The sequence below is a fragment of the Paramormyrops kingsleyae genome, chromosome 6 (genome assembly GCF_048594095.1).
Source record: "Paramormyrops kingsleyae isolate MSU_618 chromosome 6, PKINGS_0.4, whole genome shotgun sequence".
Lineage (NCBI taxonomy): Eukaryota > Metazoa > Chordata > Actinopteri > Osteoglossiformes > Mormyridae > Paramormyrops > Paramormyrops kingsleyae.
This window is the reverse complement of record NC_132802.1, coordinates 29,669,693-29,682,846: the sequence shown is the minus strand read 5'-3', so window position 1 is coordinate 29,682,846 and position 13,154 is coordinate 29,669,693. Positions and strand designations below refer to the sequence as shown.

General features: G+C 42.2%; 1 protein-coding gene across 1 annotated transcript; it reads right to left on the bottom strand.

Annotated features, from left to right (window-relative positions):
* Nucleotides 1-43: 43 nt before the first annotated feature.
* LOC111844726 (sodium- and chloride-dependent GABA transporter 2-like) lies at nt 44-12,705 on the bottom strand. Its single transcript, XM_023813453.2, has 15 exons — nt 12,553-12,705; nt 9,205-9,404; nt 8,003-8,137; nt 7,385-7,525; nt 7,117-7,204; nt 6,731-6,863; nt 6,492-6,626; nt 5,886-5,989; nt 4,973-5,097; nt 4,779-4,891; nt 4,494-4,631; nt 4,240-4,342; nt 3,992-4,092; nt 3,622-3,792; nt 44-2,863 (listed from the first exon to the last, which is right to left on the bottom strand). Exons 2-15 carry the CDS (start codon nt 9,398-9,400, stop codon nt 2,732-2,734), a joined length of 1,815 nt encoding a protein of 604 aa, XP_023669221.2. The 5' UTR covers nt 9,401-9,404; nt 12,553-12,705; the 3' UTR covers nt 44-2,731.
* Nucleotides 12,706-13,154: the final 449 nt, after the last annotated feature.

The window sequence follows — 13,154 nt, the reverse complement described above, 5'->3', positions numbered from 1 at the left end:
AAGAATGGAGCCTCTTGTGACTGGAGAATACAGGACACGCAGATGATGTGCAAACAATAAATGATTTATTTATTTAGTTCTGTCAGTGATAAGGAAATGAAATCAACAACGGAGAAGTAAAACTTCAGAATTATAGGAATACCAATATTCACTCTGTCCCTAATTCTCCTTCTGTATGCTTTCAGTCCTTCTTTCTCAAAAGTTCTCTCATCCTGTTGCTACTGCTGTTTCTGCCTTTTCCCTGGAGAAAAACAATGAAAAAGAGACAAAAGGAGCATCCTGCAGGTGACGCCATGCTTCTCAGTGGTGCTTTCAAGATTTCTAATCTACCTCCAGTTAGAGGTGTTGTCACATGATGAGGGCGATGCAGATCAGTGTTGCACCCCCTGCAGTTTATGATATTGTTATGTTTGTGGCATTAGAAAGCTGGCTTAAAGGCCATCCTGCATAAAATAGTCCAAACAAGTCCAAACAAACAAAAAACACCTATATGACCAACAAACGTGATTCTTCTACGATTACCTAATAAGGGCATGTCCTGATTTTCCAGGGAATGGACAAGTATGTACAAAAATGTGCAACAATTAGGTAATAAATTACACATTTTTTTGACAATACAAATGCTATACATTCTTTGCATTTTTGAGGCAATGCTTGCTATATGGAACAAATGCCTATACTGTAATTATGCCAGGGATGTTTGGTGACAAGTAAGCCAAAAGGCAAAGTAAATATGACATCCATAATAAGGTCATTGGGTGGTAACAATTTTAAAAATATATCTTTTCACTACCCATAAAGCTACAGCATAAGAACATGGATGTAAAATCGTGTGACACCCGAACTCCTGAAACACAGTAGGACAGATGGGGGCATCTGTGAGCTCATTTACTTTACAATTATCCTTGCTGATCCAACTACTATTGGCTTCAGCTCAGACACTGAATTAGCTCACTGGTACCATGTAAACGACACCACTGTGGTCAAAGACATAGGGTACGTTCGAAACTGCATTCTTGCTTGCTATGTAGTATGCGAAATATAGCATGCAACATGAGCAGCATGTCTGAATCCTCAGTATGGGTCAGACAGTAAGCAAACAGTACTCAGATGGCATACTACATTCTGCAAAATGTCCCAGAAGGCCACTGGAGCTGCAACCAGAGAATAAGAATGTTACTTGCTAAGAAATGTTCGTCAAGATGGTGGACGAAGTGCTGCCTCTATACAAATTTAAGTACAATACCCAGCTGCATAAGTTGACTCGAACACGTATTTCTTTTTCATTTACTTGTTTTTATCCGTTTTTAACATTCGCAAGGGTCTAGCTTCGTCACTGGTAAACATCTGGGTCAGGTAATATACAAGATGACAGACACAATGTATCCGAAAGCATGCATACTGTTCTCTTGCATAGATACAGTACATACTGCATTAATGGTTGAGTAGTAGGGTTCTGATGATACTCAGTACATACTGTGCAAGTATGCAATTTCGGCGGCACCCATAGTCTTGCATACCGGGGATAATGTGGAAGCCGACTTGGGCTGTCTATAATCAGAGAAATATTCGTCTTTGATCTTCTGTAGTCATTTTTCCTATGTTGTTTTAGGTAACATTTGTTTGTTTTGAAAACTGAAAACTATCTGAACAATTTGTCGCTCTTCAGGCATTATGGATGGTGAACATATAAAGCCACATACTGAACTCCTGTGTTAAGACACACATTCTCTGAAAAAAAGCAAGGTAAGACATTCTGAAGCGTGGAGTGCATGCAAAAGCCAGGTACAGCATTGCTACGGATTAACCTTTGCCATGTTCAAGTCTGGGGCGCTGGGCTGGTTAGACATCCGTAGTTGGTAGGGTGGGTCGATACAATGGCATGACTGGGTAGACCAACCAGAGAGCAGGTCTGACATGCCAGCCCCACGTGTCAGGCTCCTGCTCTCAAAAAAAAAAAAACATACAGAGGTAGATATCCCACATGCTTGACACAAGTAACATGGAGAGCACCATTTCTGTTGTTTTTCACTACGTAATGACCAAATTACTTTTCTGGCTTCTCTGCTGAAAATTAAATCGACTAGCTTATATTCATAAATGCCACACCATCACAGGTGGCCGAAGTATGATAATGATGATTGGACCAATTTTTATTAGAAAATATTATCACCATGTTATGATTACAGTATAATTAATATACTAAAAACTATAAATAAATGAATAAACGTCTTTCTCTAAAAAAGTGTATTATGACAAAAGGCAGATAAGTGGGGTTGAGTTTGCGAGATAGTGTGGCCAGACCCCTGAATCAATCATCACCTAGAACAATGGCTGTTTCAATGTTTGCTAAAAGGCATGGAGTTAGTGAGCCATGAATAACAACACAAGGAGCAAACTTCTGTCAAGACTATTCGTTTAGGTTTTTTGTTTTTTGTGAACATTGGTGGTCAGCGGACTGAACAGCCCTGTGCTTTTCTGTGCATCACACCTACTGACGAAGTTGTCCATAGTTACATCCCGGCAACATCAATTGAGTGATCCCTGGTCCACGACACTTCAGTGTCAGAGCAGTGTAAAAGTCCAGTTTCTTAACAATATTAGTCCAACAAATAAAATGCAGCATTTGGCCACCTTGCTTCCTCAAAGGTGGCGACGTCAGTGCAGAGCCATGACCTAGACTGCTGCCTAGACTGCTGCCTAGACTGCTGCCTAGACTGCCAGGGGAAGGCTATACTGCCCCAATGTCTCGCAGGTACAATCCAGGGAGCTTTCCAGGTTGGTACGGAGTGGGGAAGAGTGTCTCCTTCTGTGCACGTGTGAGGGGGAGGTCCTCAGCTGACGTGCAGAGGGCACGGAGTCGCTGGGATAAAGAAAGGAAACCGTCAGCATCAGAGGTTACTGAATGAGGAGCCTGTCAGTGGTGCAAGACGTACAGTATATGCAGACTGCAGGTGGACCATGAGGTCATGAAGCAGTCCAAGGTGGAGAGCAGCCTGCAAGATCTTTACCAAAGCTCATTATAAATCTTTGTAAATAATAATTAAAGGACCTTTATGGATGATTTCACTATTTATTTCATTGCACTGATGATTTTTTTCCTTGCCAGTTTGTTCATGTTTATAGCTAATTGAACATCAATACATTAAGGCAGGCCGCACAAAAGCATCACACAAAGCGTAACAATGACCTGTACAAATTACTATTTTCCTCCCGCAGCTGTATTCTCTACAGACCAGTCTGTTGCAATGTTGATAGTCAAACTTTTGTAAGGCTGTGCAAGTTCTAGTTCTACCCATTTTCAATTACTAAAGTAGTTTTATAAACGGGAATTGAAACCCATCAAACCATCTATGAACTCCAACAAACTAAAAAATATTTCATAGATTAGTCACTAAGTTAAGAGAAGACTGCAGTGTTATCCAGCTAGTAGCTATCTAGGTTCAATTTACATGTATTGAGTTAATAGTTTAGTGTATAATGTATTTACCTACTTTAGTGGCTATTCAATAACTATTTTTAAAAAATGGGGCTGGTACCAGAAGAACACGGGTCATACTCATACTGCACCATGATTGAAGAAAGAATGAAAATCCCTGTTGGGTGTGCAAATGATCGTACCTGCCGTATTGATCCAGGGGTGATGGCCATGACATATACCATCCAGAAAGGTACTATGAGTGTAGAAGAAAGGGTGAAGAACCAACCAATGGCGTAGCCCCACCAGGGGTACTCATAAACATTGTTGAATTTGAGGGGGGTGTACTTGATCAGGGAGAAGATGAAGGTGCCCTAAAAGACAGAAATGAAGGGAGACAGAATGGTAATAATTATGCAGCAGGGCTCAGGGTAACACTGATGGTGATGTCATGGATTTCTAGTTTTGGGATGAGCAAACAATGTCCACCTGGACACCAAATGGAGTGGATATCAGGTGCTGTGGGTGTGTGTGTGCATTCACAGCTCCATTCCCAGCTATGCAAATACTCACAGCACAGATAAGTGGGGTAACATAACGCCAGAAGTATTTAATCAGAGGCAGTGGCTGATAACCAATCATATCCTCAATGTTGTTGTATAATCGATTTGCACCTGTCAAGAAAAGACAAAGCCACAAAGTCAACAACTCAGGGCAACTGCAGGAAAACATCAGAAGTTACTTTAAGGGGTAAGAGTCTTAAAATGGTAATTTGTCTCATTTGTATCAGGGATATGGGTCCCTTTTTATTCTTAGCTTACCATACACCCATCCGATACATATTGACTGAAGGATGGCAAAAATCAGCAGGGCCATTCCACTGCAGGCATAGTAATCAAACAACTGGAAAATGTACAAGCCACCCTATGGGCAAGAGGTACGAATATTAATAAACAACAGATGACGGTGGACACTTGCAAAGAAGTTTTCTCAGCTCCAAGCAGGTCACTCAGGTTCAATAGGTCCTATAAACTTTTGGAAGAGGTACTATAGACCTCTACAGATGACCTCTCACCTCTGTGACCATAACCAGGCCAATGAGGAAACATCCCACACTTATAATTAGGAGAAGGAGTTTTCGACGGTGTCCAACTTGGAAGAAGGCAGGGTACATGTCCGAAATGGAAGTAACGAGAGCCTCTAGACCTACAAACTAAGAAGTAGTATGTTAATCAAATAAATACAGAATGTTCATTTGTGAGATTAAAGAAGGGAGAACAAACAAGCACAAACATACATTATGCTTACTTGGGTTGAATATTGGGAAACCGGACTTATTGATGTCCTAACAATGCCTCACCTGACTGTCCAAGCCCAGCAAGATGATCATGACAAAGAAGAAGATAGCCCATAGCTGGGGAAAGGGCATCATGGCGACTGCTCGAGGGTACGCAATGAATGCCAACCCAGGACCTGTGGGGAAAATGCATTGCAGAAGAGATTACAGTGTGCATACAATGTCTGAGCACTGGTTCTGACTTCAGCATGCTGTACCTGACTCAGCCACCATGGAGATGTCCACTCCCTGTTCATACGCCATGAAGCCCAGCACTGAGAAGATGGCAAAACCAGCCACAAAGCTGGTGGTGCTGTTCAGAAGGCACAGGTATATACAGTCCCTGCAACAAAAGATACTCTCTTCAATCACTAGTCAGAAGCTAGAAGCTTTGATGTTAGGAAGCTCAAGGGAACCTGAGTTGTGCCAGGGGTGCAATAGGGGCATGGATACCTGGCAGCTTCATGGAACCACACTTCTCAGGGGCCCTTGAATAACTAAAGTTAATGTACAGAGGAGCTGGGGTGGGGGTGGGGGGGGGCAAGTAACATTTTGCAAGGGGGCTCAGAATTTATAGCTTACACCCTGGGCTGTAGATACATACGGCATATAAGAATAATGATGTTGCCAAATTGTCCTTCATTAACTACTGCACACTCCCTCCCTTCCATATTCCCTGCTGCATACTCCCTCCCTTCTATACTCCCTGCTGCACACTCCCTCCCTTCCATACTCCCTGCTGCACACTCCCTCCCTTCTATACTCCCTGCTGCACACTCCCTCCCTTCTATACTCCACTTTGTACACTCCCTCCTTTCTATACTCCCTGCTACACACTCCCTCCTTCCTATACTCCCTGCTGCAAACTCCCTCCCTTCTATACTCCCTGTTGTACACTCCCTCACTTCCATACTCCCTGCTGCACACTCCCTCCCTTCCATACTCCCGCTGCACACTCCCTTCCTTCCATACTTCCTTCTGCACACTCCCTTACTTCCATATTCCCTGCTGCAAACTCCTTCCTTTCCCCACTGCACACTCGCTTCCTGCCATACTTCCTGCTGCAAACTCCCTCCTTTCCATACTCCATACTGCAAACTCCCTCCTTTCCATACTCCACGCTGCACTCACTTGTAGCAGTTGTTGTTGTACTTGTTGTAACTCCCCAGGGCTGTCAGGCAGCCTATGCAGATAGCATAGGAATAAAATATCTGTGTCCCAGCATCCATCCATACCTAAGGCCCAACAAAAAGTTCGGGTTTTATCAAGCATGCTAAGTCAAATTGATGCAATCAGTTACATTGCACAAAAGAGCCACATATACCAAGGAGGAGTACCTGCAGCAGTAAAAAATATTAAGAATGGCAAGTATAAAGAGTCTGTTTTCTCAAAGCTGGAATAATATTAGACAATTACTTCTGCTCATACTCCTCTGTCTTGGTATCAGCACAATCACATTATACTGTACACTGGAGATGAACACAGAACAGTGTCACATATGAAGACCAGAGTCTTTCTGTGATGGCTCCAGTACAGACTTGAACAATAATAAATTAAACACATTTAAAATAGTTTAAATGTGTAATCTGTGTAAATGTGTGCATTTGTGTAATTTATTTATTTTATTTATATAGCTTAAGCTCTAAAAATGTAACGCTTTCAATGTATAATCATTTAGCAATCCACTATTGTATCACAGTGATGATTTTGGTATACATTAGTTCTATCTACCAGTACCTGAGGGTCTGTGAGTCGGGCAGGATCAGGGTAGAGGTAGAATATGATGCCATCTTTTGCTCCAGGAAGTGTGAGCCCCCGAATCAGCAGCACCACCAGCATCACGTAGGGGAAGGTGACTGTGAAGTACACCACCTGAAGAACAGGAACTGATCCTTAAGTACAGTGTTTTGGACAGATTCCTAGTAGGAATGTCCAGTTGGGGATGCAGGGAGGGGGGGGGGGGTGAGATCCCTCACCTTTCCAGTAGACTTCACACCCTTCCAGATGCAGAAGTAGCAGATGATCCAGGACAGCAGGAGACACAAAGCCAGCTCCCATTTTATCACCCCAAGGTTATGGACACTGTCTGTGATGTTCAGCACTCGTCTCCTGGAACAGAAAATGTCAGGATTTGGCAAACAATTTTATCTGCACTCTGACATTCATGTTAGTTTCCCTTCCTACACAGAAATGAGACAGAAGAACAATGCACACTGTGACCCCACAATTTCCTAGCCACAGCCCTGGTACCTCTATGACCTTCCACTTATCGGTGGTCTCTCTGTTGACATTATAAGCACAGCCACTCGGCATGTCAGTTTGTGTGGCTGTGGCTGGAGATGCGAAGCCTCTTTGAACTCACTCCCAAAACTCCCGCACTGGTGACGTAGCGTTCTCGGCAAATGTCCAGTTTTTCGATATGTTTTTCAGTTCAAAATCAACACAGGTGGCTGAAAGTGTCAGATAGAAAACAGGAAAAGTTATTGCTATGGTTAACAATGCCTTCCATTTTCTGTGGCACTAGTACCGTTATACTGTTCTGAAAGGCTCCAAGAAGAATGAGCTACCAGGATTTCCTGTGTTCCACTTGTAGTGTTTCAATAATGATGTAGCACCAGTGTTTTTAATACCTGTGTTCCAGAAGTTTCCACAGGTGGACCAGGGGAGTGTAGAACTGAAGGAAGAGAAGAGGTAGAAGAAAGCCCAGGCCAAAATAATGATGTAGTAGATACTGGAGTACAAAACCACTACTTGACTCCCATAGCCTAATCCTGTGGATGGTGGAGAAAAACACACATGCCTAAGCACAGAGATGTGGGTAGGTGAACATATACAAAGTATGTAAGGAACACCTTCATTGGTACATTAATCTAAATTTTTACTGCACTACCTTCATAGACCATACACAGGTTTCTAGAACCTTGGAATGATACTACGTTTGAATAAAAAGCATATAAATGAATTAAAATCAGTACATAACACTAATATTTCAATTCATGTATTCATGTCATTCATAAATTATTAATATAAATTGAATGGCTATAAACAACTATAAAAGCGAATGCTAGAAAACTGGATCTAAGTTCACCATAAAACTCTTCAAGATCTAGCGCTCGTTGGTATGTCAGGGCAGGCAGAGAGGGCTAGATTCTATTATTTGGGGAGCTCATCTGTCAGAAGCCCCTTTAAGATTTCAGTTTTGCAACAAACAAAATCATCCACTGGTTTTGGTTACCCTAAATATTTACCCTCAAACAGGGGGCAGATCTTTCTCCAGCAGGTGACGCACCCCTGGCTGGTGTACTGGCCCAGGGAGGTCTCCAGCAGGAAGAGGGGGATGCCGCAGGTGAACAGGAACAGAACGTATGGGATGAAAAATGCCCCTGGGAAGAATGAGGTTATAGGAGCATTCAGCTTATATTACACAACGAGTTAATTAATTGTCAGGCTGTAAGAGTTTGGGTTGGATGACAAACTGTGCTGAGGAAGGCACTGGCCTTCTATTACTTATGCTGTGTTGGACAGATAGCATAACAATCTCTTGAAGACACTTTTTCTGGCCTTAATGGTCCTTAAGCCTGTCCTTCTTCATATCTTTTAAAGTCTTCAATGGACTTACACTAATTTGATTGACTGATCTCATCTTACTGCTCAATCCCTTTGTTCACAAGATGCAAGGATGCAAATGCAATGCAACGATAGGGACCAAATCAGTGCCAATCAGCCCCCCCCCCCCACCCCCTCTCCAAAACACCCACATTGCTTGGAACTTGGTCCCTACTCTCCATACCCAAATCTATGCCCTTCAGGGTTTGCTGTTGCAAACATAATACAAAAAGTAGCAGGCCTCATAGCTGATCTGCTTTTGGAAATAATCCTTCTCATATTCAAAATGTAAGTGGTATTTACAGTAAACAGTAGAAAATGGTTTCCAAGCAAATCTGTCAGGGCTGGCTGCCTCCTTCCCCTTTCATATGATCAGCAGTTCAATGCCATGATTCGGCAGGAGAACCACCCTCATTGCAACTTATACCCTGTGCGACCTAACTTTTCCTTTTGTTGTCATGGATTAGCCCACCATCGTTATTCTTTACTGCAACACTGTAATTTATTGACACTTCTGTAAAATACAATGATTAACATATGAAATATTTATCCATTCTTCCTCCTGTCTCTTCTGACTTATTTTTGGTTGGATTCTGGTCCAAGCCCACATACTACCAGCAAAACCTAGTTCACACTACACTCTAAAGAAATATGACCAATTAAGATAATATTGTTAATGTGATGTTATCCCCATCAATCCGAGTGTTCTACCTTCACCAGAACCACACCATCTCTCATATGTTCTTTATTTGTGATCTTCACAATTATGATACTCTGAGGAAAAAATGTATATATCTACATGGTGTTGAAGACAGTAACCATGTTCTTTGGGGTTCCTGCTTACCTCCTCCATTCTTGTAGCACAGGTATGGGAACCTCCACACATTTCCCAGGCCGATGATCTGTCCCGCCACAGCCAGCAGGAACTCCAGTTTGGTGGCCCACTGGCCCCGCGCCTGGGGACTGGGAGAGGGAGGCGCCAAGCTGCTATCTTGGTCGGCCAGTTTGAACTGCAGGTGCAGCTTGCACTTTTTCTTCATATTCCTGAGGACAACAGCCATGTACACCTATGATGCGGAATTTCACTTATCATATTGTGGGCACAAAGGTTGCCGTTCAAATGTACTAGATTCGACCTGCTAAGACTCATGGTTTGCTTGAAGATGTTTTAAGACCCTTTTTTCTGTACAGATTAGTCAATTAACTGGAAATATTGAAACTTACTAAAAGTCTGCATTGCTTTGAGCGGCTAATTAATTGTGCCATGCAAAAAATGAATGTAATTCACTTAAGTAACACTAGTGTTGTTGTACTTCTGCTTTCAAAATTACTCTGCATGGTAACATTACAGTACATACGTCATAATTGTAAAAAGGACATTTATTATTCAAGCAGTCTATGGTCTGAATGCACATTTCTGCTGAAAACTGCCGGTAGCTGTTTTTAGCTGGTCATAGATGGTCATGTAACAATCTTTGCTGCTCATTGATAGTCTAGCTGGGAGGGTTCAAACCATAATGCGGAAACATACACTGTACCGTAAGCAGGGCAACAATCATATTTTGGTCAACCAGCTTGACCACTTAAGCTGGTCAAACTGGTTTTTCAGGAAGAATGGCAATGGTACACAGGTGATCCTCGACCCAATTTAGTGGGGCTTCAGCCCCCCTTTTTTGTGTCAGCCCCCCGGGAAAATAGTTTTTCTTAAATCATTTAGGAATTTGTCCTGTATTTTATATAGTACCACAGCTCAGCAAACTTTATCGTGGCGGATCACCTGGAATTGCCCCTGGACAGCACATACTTTTTTGTCCTAAATTTTGGCCTTATTGTACAGTTTTAACTTCATATGTGTTACACTGATTAAAGTTTTGTCAGTCGTTAGCCAATTATTATATTATATTATATTTTATATTATATAAGAAATGCATATTGAAATATAATGTACACAATAGTACAAATTTCATTTATTTGGTGTTGCCAAATGCAGTTTTATTAACAATACTCCACTTTAATAAGAAAATACTATTATTCAAATGTAGTAACTATGTAAACTGATAGTGTGTTGTGCTTAAAGCTTCACAGTTTAAAATAAACACCCTTTCACCTACTTTCCTATTCATGTCCATCTGCTTTATTTATGACCACTATGACTATTATCCCTATAAGGGTGACAAGTTAGCTTTTAATGTGGTAAGAACTTCAAAATAAAAGTACAGAATGACCTTTAAAGATAATTTGACGAATGTATAAATGTATTACGTAACAAGAATGTTTAAATGTCATGATGAATTTAATATTTCACCGGAGAAGTTGCTGATTTTGCAATCATTTACAGGCACTCCTAGCAGCTCTGCCATAGAAAGATCACAGCCCCAGATGACTGAATACTGTGGTGGTTTGATCTGATCAGCAACAGGGGCAAAACCTCTGAACCTACGGCTAAGACATTGCTTAGGACTGGTGCCAGCTGGCTCAATACAAAAACAGTTGGTCACTGTCCAGTGGGTTCACCAGCTCAAAGTTCACAGAGAAATCCTTGAGAGATGCTTCAGAGATCTTCTGAAAAGCTATTCCAGGGCTGGACTATTGCTCTCTACAACCTGTAACACATACAGATCAGCACTACCAGCTCAATTCATACTGGGGTCTACATTTATTTGAGGGTCAACAAAAGGACTGATTGCCAGCCAACACAGAGAGATACTGAAATTCCACATGGTGGTCCCAGCAGAGTGTGAGAGTAGGCAGGCACAGTCAGCTTTGTGTTATAATTTGGCTCTCAATGTTGCCTTTGTACACACAAGTAGAAGCAGGCACATGCATGGGCAAAGACTTTATCTCACCCATGTAGATTAGAAATATAAATAATGAGAATAATTTGTGTTTAACTCTATGTATAGCCATTTATGTTTGGATACAGCTATCTTAAAATTAATGTTGGCATTGTGCTGAGTGGATTGTCAGGTAACCAATTAACACTACAGAACCAGGGGTCGTGGATTTGAATTCTGCTTAGCTAACATCTGCCCAAGATGTCTCTTGTGGAAGTCAGTCCATCATGCTGCAGCTCATCCATGAGGTCAGCCTCTAATTAATGAACAGCGGAAGTCCTCCATATTAACCAGAAGTACAAAATAACTAGATTGAGGAGTGGGAACTATAACAAGTCAGCTTGCAAGATCCAAACAACATCCATCCCTTTTCCCAAACCACTTACCCTATTCAGGGTCGTGGGGGGCCTGGAGCCTATCCCAGAGACTATGGGCACATGGCAGGGAACAACTCAGGATGGGGCGCCAACCCACTGCAGGATACACTCACATACCGTTCACTCACACATGCACACCTATGGGCAATTAGCCTTAGCACGATGACACAGGGAGAACATGCAAACTCCACACACATGGAGCCATGGTGGAGACTCAAATCCAGCACCCACAGGGCAGAGCGACAGCGTTAACCACTGCACTACCATGCAGCCCGCTACAAAAACATGCTGTACTTAAATGTAATAAAAAATTATACGGTTACAAGTACTTTTATGAACTTTTGGGTTGAATGACATTTAGGCAGCTGTTGAAAACTTTTCAGAATTTTTTTTTTACACAAATCTAAATAAATCAGGTACTTTTGCCTAAATAAAGATAAAAGATGTGATGAGGGTTGAATATAATGATACATCTTTAAATGGTTTATAATAACAGTGATGTCATTAGTTCATGACCTTCTTGGCAAACCCCCGCATTATTGCATTTCTGGAGTGAAAGTAATTCCTACAATCTGAAATCATGTCACATTCATGTAGCTTAGAGCTGCCTACCAGTCAAACTGTTGATACCAAAAACTGCTTTTCTAGAAACCACACAAATGACTACAAACTGGCTGCATTTAACATCTGAACACACAGCTGTATGGCTGCTGAGGGAGGAAGATGCACATGTTCCGGCAACAGAAGTGCTTCTAAGCTTGTGAACTTTAGCCTACATTTTACTAACAGGAACTGTGCAAAAAAACACAGCAGCCACTGAAGCAGAGAAGAGAGGGTCCCCCAGAGCTTGTTTTTGTGGCAGCCTTTTCTAGCTAGAAGAGCTCCCATAAAAGGTGAGGAACGATAGTCAAAATAACTGAGGAAGACACCAGCTAACCGTAAGAAGAGTGCGATCAGAAAGTGAAATAACAGTCTGGGTACCTTCAAGAGGCAGCTTATGTGGAGTGCGGAGCTTGGTTTGCTGCGGCATTAAAGTCGAGACGAATGTAGAGTCTCTCTTTCTCTCTGCTCCTCGTCTCCCGTCTCACTCCCTCCAGCAGCCGGAGTGTCCATGTGGGAGCTAGTAAGAGCTGTTTTTGTGCTGAGCCCAAAGGGCAGGGCAACGCAGCCAGCCAATGCTCCTTCAGCATGAGTAGGAGGAGGGGCAGCCCGCCCCCCTGCCGCAGGACTTGTTTGCATTTTGAAAGAGTGGCCTTACTTTTCTCATACAACACAAAGAACCCCTCATTAAAACTCCATAAGCATTAATGTTTACACTTTATATACAGGGACCCTTTGTGACAACTTATGTGGCCACCAGGGTAAAAAAAGAAATGAGAAGTGCACGTCTGGGCAAAGTGACTTTGGAAGTACCGTAGACATAAGAAAGTTTAAAAGCCAGCTCCTTACAGCAAAAGCCAGGCAGGGAAGAACGAGATGATCTGAAACTTTTGGGGAGTGTTTCACATGCTGGACCGTCACCTTACTGGGCACAAGGGGTTAAACCTGATGTAGTTCACAGGCAGCAGAGATGGATGCTGTCA

Excerpts from the sequence above, each read along its gene's own strand:
- LOC111844726 (XM_023813453.2), bottom strand. The coding sequence starts at position 9,400 with ATGAAGAAAAAGTGCAAGCTGCACCTGCAGTTCAAACTGGCCGACCAA. Across the intron at positions 7,526-8,002 it reads GATCTGCCCCCTGTTTGAGG|GATTAGGCTATGGGAGTCAA; the intron begins GTAAATATTTAG and ends CACCATCCACAG. Across the intron at positions 5,990-6,491 it reads CCCGACTCACAGACCCTCAG|GTATGGATGGATGCTGGGAC; the intron begins GTACTGGTAGAT and ends GTTGGGCCTTAG.